Below are 9,737 nucleotides of genomic sequence, written 5' to 3' on the forward strand. Positions count from 1 at the left end.
AATAGAGTCGTGGGTCTCTTTGGTTTTAACTCCTCACTCTGTGATTGTGATAAATCCGGAGAAAGTCGTACTAAAACTACTATATTTCTTAAAGATATTTCTCATTCATGATTTGTGTTCAGCTATTTTTTATCTATGTAATTTACAATTCATAATGTTTAATTTCATCTATATGGTAACATTTATTATATTTCATATTTTTGGACTAGTTTTTCTTGAAAACGAAAGTAAAAAGAATATGTAAAATTTGATAACAATTTTAAGCTAAATTTTCAATTTTTTTCTCCTTTTCTGTTTCTTCTAAAAATATCCTTTGATACACAAACATTACAAAATCTACTCTCTCCATTTTATCTCAACTATTCTCCAAACTTTCCCAACTTAATCTCTCTCTCTCTCTCTTTCTCCATGTCCGTGCTAAGAAGCAGTAAAATTTCAATCTTTTCATTACTAGACAAGTCAATTCAATTTTGGTGACAGATGGTGTCGAAACAGTGGGGCTTGCATTCAAATTTAACTGATACAACATTTTCATGGAAACCAAGTACATTATGATGATAGTGTGAGGTGACAGAATGAAAATAAAGACAAGAAAGTGGATAACAACACTTAACACCGCTAGATAATGAGCCTTATCTATAACATAACATTGCCTGGATAAAATACACAACAGGCAAAATTTTCATTAATGATGACTACTAGTATTTGTAATAGTCCTCTGCTATGGCTCATGGTTGTTCTAGATGACAACTCCTAAGGGAGAAACCTCCATCTTGGGTATGATCTTCTCTGGTTCTACAGCTTTCACTTGGTTTCCATAAGCTGATGAATGCACTCCAAGTGCTGCTCTACCAGATGGGTCAAGGTTGTTGGACCATGCAGCATCCCACTCAACAGCTTTTGCTGTGCTACATGCAACACTTGGTCCTCCAGGAACAGTGAGTCTAGCTGAGTTCTGCAAAATCAAATCATGGATTAGGATCAGCCCTTGCTAAATCAGCATGGATTTTTCAATGTCTTGGTATGGTTGATTCAATTTACCTGAGGGAAGAACCTCTCAAATATCATTCTATAGTAGTATGCTTCTTTGGTGGTTGGAGTGTTGAAGGGGAAAATGTTAGCAGCATTCAGCATCATTCTATCAGTCACCTTTAGGAAAGAAATTTTGAAGAACCAATAATTATTTAGCAATGTGAAATGTTATTATGACAGTAAGAGAAAACAGGTTTCATTCAAGTTTTTTACATGTTTCTCAGCATGAGCTTTAAGGCCATCAATCCAACCATATCCAACTCCATCACTGAATTGTTCTTTCTGCCTATATAAAATGTGCTGCATAAGTTGAAACTCCAACATGTTAGTTTAACAAATTAATTTTGTAATGTTGCGAAACTTTGCTGCAAATCAGAGTACCTTTGGCAGATAAGGATGCTCTTCATCATCAAATGCCCTCCTCAATACCCATTTCTCAATTCTTCCTTCTTCTTTTTTTATCTGAACAGATTAAGTAGTAAACCACTTAATAAAATGTAACATTTTTTAAGTGATGGTGTATGCAAATTTCTCTGCACTTACCATTTTGTACTCAGGATCAATGTTCATTGCAACTTTGATAAACTCTTTGTCCAAAAATGGTACTCTGGCTTCTAAACCCCAGGCAAAGGTCGATTTATTGGCTCGCAAGCAATCATATTGGTGGAGTGCTTTAATCTGCATTAAAGAGAAAAAAAATTATCATCTATTAACCCTTTTAGTCCAGCCACTTATATTGATCAGGCAATAAGTATGATAACTCTGTAACCTTGCGGCATGTTTCTTGGTGAAACTCTTCTTTGTTGGGTGCCTTGTGGAAATATAGATACCCTCCAAAGATCTCATCAGATCCTTCTCCAGAGATAACCCACTTGACTCCTAGTGACTTAATCTTACGAGACATAAGAAACATGGGAATGCTTGCTCTAATTGTCGTTACATCATATGTTTCAATGTGGTAAATCACATCTTCAATGGCATCTATGCCATCCTGCATTTACCATATATAAAACATTCACTAGTTATGATTTTGTATATCAAAATGCTCCCAAAGTTTTGAGCAGTAAACTATGTAGATATACCTGAACAGTGTAGTGAAATTCATGATGGACAGTTCCTATGTAATCTGCTACTTCTTTTGCAGCCTTTAGGTCTGGTGCACCCTACTCAGTATAATATAATCAAAGATTAAGACAAACATCATGGTTTCCTTCTTTTACTGAAGAAATCTGCAACACTTGCAAGAATAGTTACACACACACCTCAAGTCCTACACAGAAAGAGTGTAATTTTGTTCCCCATTGCTTGGCAGCATTTGTGCCTTCTAGGTAGCGAGCCGTGACAGCTGCAACCAATGAAGAGTCCAAACCTCCAGAGAGTAAAACACCAAAAGGCACATCAGTCATCAACCTTTTGATCACAGCCTGCAAATAACATTCAATGTTTCTATGAAAAGGGTGTGTTTGGATAAACAACTTAATCAACTACATGTTTAAATAAAAGCTTATCACCTAAAAGCATATTTGATAAGCTTCTAGATGAAGTAGACTAAAAGTAGGTGGCTTTTGGATAAACTTTAAATTACAATGATGTCTTGAGTCTTCTGTGTATCTTACCTTCTCAAAGGCATGCCTCAAAGCTAAAGGGTCATAAGGGGCTGAAGGAATAGCCTCAGAGAACCATGGAGGATTGTACCATCTACGAAACTCTCTCTCTTTGCTAGAGTACAAGTGACCAGGTGGAAAAGACTCGAAATGCTCACAATCATCATTTAGCCCCTTCAATTCTGATGAAATCCAGACAGAGCCTGAACAGAAGTACGCAACCTAGTCACTATTTATTCGATTCAACTCTGTTGTTTGAGCTCAAATAGAACACATAAATTCAATTCAAAAGCAGGGCACATATGTTATCATTACCATCTAGACCCCAACCAATGTATAAGGAAGTGACTCCAATTGCATCTCGTGCCACTATAAAACTGTTGTCACGGGTATCCAACAGAACAAACGAAAATATACCATCAAGCATGTCCACAAAGTTTTCTCCGTGCTCCTCGTACTAAAACAACACCAACAACATACAGGTGATAAGAACAAGAAGTCGAATCATGAGAAACCACAGAAATGAAAACTTCAAGGAGTCTTAATAAGAATTGATGAATAAAACAAAAAAGTTTCTGTTGGTTTTTATGCATACATGATCAGGTCAGAATTGTTGCAAAATTATACATAAAAGATGACTAACCAGGTGAGCAATAACATCACAGTCACTTCCTGTACGGAACGTGTGATTAGGCAATTGTTTCCTGAGTTCTTCATGATTGTAGATCTCTCCATTCACCTGGTTTTCAGAGGATGACATTTAACGTGAGTCATAATTCATCACTGTTAAATTCGTAAGACTAATAAATAAATGTAACAAAAGCTATATGTTACTATGCTATACATTCCAGTTTTTTGTATTAAATCTTATCTATTATGAGTTTATAGTCAAAGTGTATTATTATTACCAATTTTCCATACCATGACAGTGTGAGTTCAAATCATTGAACAGAGGCTTACCGTAACAGCAATAGTTTTGTCTTCATTGAAGAGAGGTTGATCACCAGAAGCTGGATCAACTATGGCTAACCGTTGATGAGCCAAATAGCAATCTCCATATTGGTGGAGCCCACTCCAGTCAGGACCACGGTGCTTCAATCTGTGACATCATCGAATGGTAAATTATTAACTACTTGTTCAAACTGCACTTTGGAAATTTCCTTTACCACTATCAGACAAATTAGCTCCTTTCCATTACTATCCAACTTTTGTTCTTCTGTTGTACTTTCCCACCACAAAAGTTACCAATAATTTCACACCAAGGTGGACCCCACATTCCACTTGTTTATCCAAATAAGTTAGTGATCTAACCAGAACACTTGTTTATTCTAGAATCCACTTAGCTTGTCAAAGTCCAAACATGTTTATCCTTAAATACTTGTGACATCTAAAAGGTTGGCATCATAATATTAAGTAATAACTATGATTTCAACAGTTACATATGTCTTAGTTATTGAATGAACTTGACAGTAGAAAATAACAAGCATAGTGGTTTACTTTATCATATCATACAACTTTTTGCAAACACTTCTCTCTTGGTATTAACTAAAGATTAGTGTCCAACAATTTTTCTCCCTAGAAGATACCACCATGAAAGTTAAAACAATGAAACAAATTACAAGCACTACCTTTTTTATGGTTCTTCTGCTCTCCTGTCAGTGTACAGAGTATAATAATGATAATTTAAGGACACTTCACTTTTCCATCTTTTATCTCTTCCTAAGTGTCATAGTCATTTTTTACAGGTAGTAGATTACGTTTCAGTATATTAGGTGCTAAAAATATTGTTATACCATCACGCTGAGTTTTCCACTTTCAAGTAAATATTAGCACAGAAAAGTTCAGTTAGGGAAGAATTACTTTTCTGGGCTGGGACAAAAATGCACAAAACAATAAACTTTGAAAAGAAACATAAAGATTAATTATGTTTGTTTGATTTTGTGTGAATAAGAAGAAGACAAAGAGAGAATCATTGCCTGCGAGAAAGTTCAAGGACGCGGACCCTCTTGGCTTGTGATGAATCAGAGCAACCAAGCACAGCAAGTATGCCACACATTGCGTTATGATATAATTGCTATGACGAAGAGAGAAAATCTTGAGAGGGAAAAAGAAGAAAAGAAAGAGAGTGCAATGAGAAAAAGAGAAAGAAGGAAATTATTTGAGAGACGAAGATGAAGCAGTGAGAGAGGGAATGGACAACACGTAGAACGGTTCTTAGTTGAAAGAGTTAAGTGATCCACATAACAACGTACACGTATTTATATGCAAAAAATGAAGCCCAAACGGTGTCGTTTCGTCTGATGTCGCTTTCACAATGCCGTGGGAAATTTAACCGGCTACGGGGTGTCCCGGTCACTCACACAGGGACCACCGCCAATTTCCTCTTGTGTATCGCCACGTGGTATGACGTGGTTTGCTATGGGATATTTTTGTCACTTTTTTAATTATTGTTGTTGTATTACATAGTTTTTTTTATTTTGTTTTATTTTATTATTTGATTCCTTTTCTCTTTTGTGATTAGCGATTCGCTGCTTCCCGTTTTGTCTCGTCTCAGATTGAAGAGAGAGATGCTTATCACTTTATCCTCAAATTTAATAATTTTTTTCTTTGGTTAAATTCTTCGAGAGTTTATGAGAATCAATTAAGTGTTACGTCAGCTTGGGTTCCGTTTTTCAGATATTAAATTGTTGGAAAGTGGAAAATACTATTCTTATATATGTTTAAATTATTCTAGTTATTAGGCCAAGTGTTAAGATTCTTATGTATGTAACTAGTATTTTATTTATTAGTTAATCAAAGAATAATTATGGAAGTTTCAAATTGACATAAAAGACTTTTACTCAATAGATAATTTTGTTGTCAATAATAAACGTTTTATTATATGAAATGAATATAAATTACAGATCTGAATTTTTAAGTCTGGTGACTTTTATATATATACATATAGCTCTATCAAGTTTATTAACAGTGTATTATGATGAAAAAAACATATAAGCCCTTTTTTTTTCTCTTTATGGGATTATATGCATTGTTTTGCTATTTCTTTGAGCAACGATATCAAAATAACCAATTCTTCTTTTTTTTTCTTACAAAAATGAATTACCAATAAATATTATATTAATAAAAAAATGAATTCGTTTAGAGAAAATAATGAAATTTATGTTGACACAAAAATATGTTTTTATATTATTTAGAAACTAACACAAGAGTAAAAGTTGGTCCTATTTAATAGAGGAAACAAATATTACTTTATTAACTCGACAATGTTTTTCACAAAAAAGACTCCTAAATATACGAGTTTATGGATTAGTGGAAAAAATTATCACTATGAATGAAACTTAGTTATAGTAATTAACAGTATATATATATATATATATATATATATATATATATATATATATATATATTGCGTTGCTTTGTTATTAAAGAAATGTTACTTTTAAGAAAAAAATCTCATCATTAATTACTTTAATTGTAAATATATGATTTTTGAACGATATTATCTACATAAACGATATATATTTATATAAATAATGTCATATCATTTATTTTAGTTAATAAACTTGTTAAACAGCACTGTTCAATGTAAACTATTGTAATTTGAGATGGCTTAGTTAGTTAAATATGAAATATTTTCTTAATCACCTTCTGATCTATACTTTGTGTTGCGAAGAACAAAAAGGTACTATTGAGGACAAATTTTCAATTATTATATTTGAAAGCAGATATTTAATGGGGAAATAACACTAAGTTATAAGTTTAATTTATAATATAAAGTAAATCAAAATAAAAATACTAGTTACTTTACTTTAAAAAAATAATAATTTGTTAGAGCATAGAGTTTATTACCTATATTGTACGAGTGTTATTATTTTTCAAAAAGATAACTTTATTATGTTACATTTGATTTTGGATTATTTTAAGTGGGAATATAAATAATCATTTATTAGGGGAACATATCCAACACACATACTTACATTACATGAGTTATTTAATAAAAAAAATCATTAAAAAAAGAGACGTAAGAGTATATTGCATGAGTATCTTTCACAAATAAACGAGGTTGATTAATTGAATCCTACCAATAAAAAAAAATACTTTTTACAAAATAAAATATTATACTTAAGTCAAATACTTATTTTATAAATTTTAATATTAAAATCGTTTTTATGTGGGATCTTACATCCATATAAGACTCCAAATTTAAAATAAAACTATTTAAGCAATTACCATGATAGATGTTTACGTTATTTCATATTTTATTTATTATTTTTCTCGTAATATTTCTATTAATTATGAGAGAAAAAATAAAATATTCGAGAGAGAATGGATATTTCTGTATTAAGAAACTCGTTAAAAGAAATTAGCATTTGCCTAATAACGTGTGGACTTGTAAATGCATTGGTCAGAAATAGTTGCTCAAAATAACTTCGAGGAATTAAAAAATGATGAACAAAAATAATGTACCAAATAGAAGTGTGACAAATTATATCTAACTGTGCAAGTTACTTAAAATGAATAACTAACGAACAGAGTTTTCTTTGTTTTTCGTAAATTGGGGGTGAAGTTTTCACCTAAAATATGATTTATGACTTCAATTATGATTGAGAAAATGCAAATTGACCATGAATCATAAAAAAAAAAAAACTTGATTATGTAAATAACTATTTTCTTTCTAAATATATGTCTTTATGATAAACAGTATGAAAAAGGATAAAAATTATTATTATATATAAATTATTGTATGTTATGCATATATAATACTTTTCAATTTAAAAAGCTCAAAAGGATTACATTACTTGTTGAAGTAATTAATTGTAGAAACCCGTACACGTATTATCGACGTGGCTATATAATTATTTACTTTCGTATTTCTAACTTTATATTAAATTCCACCGATTCAACTTCCATTTCATGTCATCAAAGTTTGAGAATTCATGTGCATCTTATCAATTTTAAATTATCAATTTTAGCAAATACAAAAGTCAGAGGATGATCCAGTTTAATTTAGATTTAAAAGTTACATTTTGAGGTTGTTTTATATTTTTTTTATTATTTTTCTAAAAATATTAATTTTTTAGAATGTTAAATTTTGGTATATTACAGTTACATTTACTGTTTTCTGTTATACTCGTTTGTTATTCCGTTAAGCATATTCTTTTTGTCTTATAAAAGACTCTTCTTTGTTTTTTCACGGTGTGTTGATCAATAATATCAGAGTTATGCAAGCTTGTCTTAGTCAATACCATAAACACTAATATGGTATCAGATTAGGCATTTCTCTCCTTGCTTCCGCATTCTTTTGCTACTTCTGATCAACCATGGCCCAACCCAGCCAAAACACCACACCACCCGATCATCTCGTAAATCCAGCCAACCCCTTCTATCTTCATCCCGGTGAAAATCCAGCCGTTGTTCTTGTCTCACCTCCTCTAACAGAGACCAATTTCCATCAATGGCAACGCGAAATGTTGGTAGCCCTAGAAACCAAGAACAAGGAAAGATTCGTCAATGGAAGTCTTCATTGCCCTCCTATCAACGATCCCCTTCATGATGCTTGGCGACGCTCCAACCGAATGGTTATGTCTTGGATGATACGTTCGATGACACCTTCCATCAAGCAGTCTGTGATGTGGATGGATACTGCGGTTGAGATTTGGAACGACCTCAAAGAACGGTTTTCGCATTCAGATAAATTTCGGGTGGCTGATCTTCAAGATCAAATTACACATTGTAAACAAGGTGAATCCAGTGTATCTGAGTATTATACAAGATTAAAGATCTTGTGGAAAGAGATAGAATTGTACCGGTGCGTTCTGGTTTGTACTTGCTCCACGTCATGTTCGTGTGGTCTTCTTCCAAGATTACAGAAAGAAAGGGAAGATGATTGCGTTATCAGATTCTTACGCGGCTTGAATGATGATTACTCGCAGGTTCGTTCTCAGGTCATGATGATGGACCCAATGCCTTCCATTATCAAAACCTTCTCTATGATCTTACAACATGAACGAGAATTTGTAAGCACATCTTCCTCGACTCAAGAATTAGTTGCTTTTTCTGTCCAATCTAAAGAACCCCACAAGCCTAACAATAACCCTCCCACTGGATCTGTCAAGAATGCCAATCTTGGTAAATCAAATAGAAATAACAAGTTTTGTGAGAAATGTAAAAAGACGAATCACACAATTGAAACTTGTTATTGGCGCATTGGATTCCCTACTGGATATAGAAAAACGTCTCGTCAATCCTCTGGTGCTTCCTCTGCGAGCTTGGTAGAAGCAGAAACTGATACTTCTCCACCGCAATCCCAACTGGTTGAAGAGGCTACTCCTGACCAATTCAGTTTTTCAAAAGAACAATACACAGCTCTCCTAGCTCTTCTCCAACAGTCTCAAGTTAATACGGCTTCCACTCATTCTCCACCAAATCATTCTGCCAATTCCGCAGGTGATCTTCCTCCCTTTACTCCCTGGATTCTGGACAGTGGTGCCACTGACCACATGTGTCCCTCTAAAACCCTTTTTCAATCCTTAAAACCCATTTTTCCTATACATATTAAGTTGCCTAATAACACTACTGTTACTGCCAAATTTTCTGGCAATATAATTCTTGGCAACTTAACTCTTCTTAATGTTCTTTATGTACCAGATTTTGTTACCTATCTCATTTCCATTCCTAAACTTTTATCACATTCTAATTGCATGGTTGTGTTTTTTGATACTAAATGCTTGATTCTGCAGAAATGTCAATTTCAGATGATTGGTGCAGCTAGGTATTGCAATGGCCTTTTTTACCTTCAACCCCCTAGTGGTGTCCAGTCCTGTCATTCTTTTTCACATAATATTGTAGGTTCTAGTGCTCTGCCAACATTATGGCATCACCGCTTAGGCCATACTTCTGATCGTATTCTCAAACACTTGTCTACCAAGTATAGTGACATTGATTTTCATTGTTCTCAACCTTGTGACACATGTCATTTTGCAAAGCAAAAAAAGCCGCCTTTCCCTCATAGTAATAGAAAAAGCTCTTCTTTCTTTGAATTAATTCATATGGATGTTTGGGGGCCCGTTGCTATTTCTTCTATCGATGGTTTTAAATATT

The 9,737-nt window shown here is 33.3% G+C and overlaps 1 protein-coding gene across 1 annotated transcript; it reads right to left on the reverse strand.

Annotated features, from left to right (window-relative positions):
- Window positions 1-484: 484 nt before the first annotated feature.
- On the reverse strand, window positions 485-4,886 carry LOC114188166 (asparagine synthetase [glutamine-hydrolyzing] 2). The gene is made up of 13 exons (XM_028076716.1): window positions 4,613-4,886; window positions 3,597-3,735; window positions 3,280-3,375; window positions 2,952-3,093; window positions 2,649-2,839; window positions 2,295-2,456; window positions 2,115-2,195; window positions 1,802-2,023; window positions 1,576-1,710; window positions 1,414-1,494; window positions 1,246-1,332; window positions 1,042-1,149; window positions 485-955 (listed from the first exon to the last, which is right to left on the reverse strand). The coding sequence occupies exons 1-13, from the start codon at window positions 4,690-4,692 to the stop codon at window positions 740-742; spliced, it is 1,740 nt and encodes a 579-aa protein (XP_027932517.1). The 5' UTR covers window positions 4,693-4,886; the 3' UTR covers window positions 485-739.
- Window positions 4,887-9,737: the final 4,851 nt, after the last annotated feature.

Source organism: Vigna unguiculata, chromosome 6, assembly GCF_004118075.2.
Source record: "Vigna unguiculata cultivar IT97K-499-35 chromosome 6, ASM411807v1, whole genome shotgun sequence".
Lineage (NCBI taxonomy): Eukaryota > Viridiplantae > Streptophyta > Magnoliopsida > Fabales > Fabaceae > Vigna > Vigna unguiculata.

Coding starts and splice junctions, on each gene's coding strand:
- LOC114188166 (XM_028076716.1), bottom strand. CDS start 4,692: ATGTGTGGCATACTTGCTGTGCTTGGTTGCTCTGATTCATCACAAGCC. Junction 2,457..2,648: donor TGAGGCATGCCTTTGAGAAG/GTAAGATACACA, acceptor TGTTATTTGCAG/GCTGTGATCAAAAGGTTGAT. Junction 2,196..2,294: donor CTTTCTGTGTAGGACTTGAG/GTGTGTGTGTAA, acceptor TATACTGAGTAG/GGTGCACCAGACCTAAAGGC.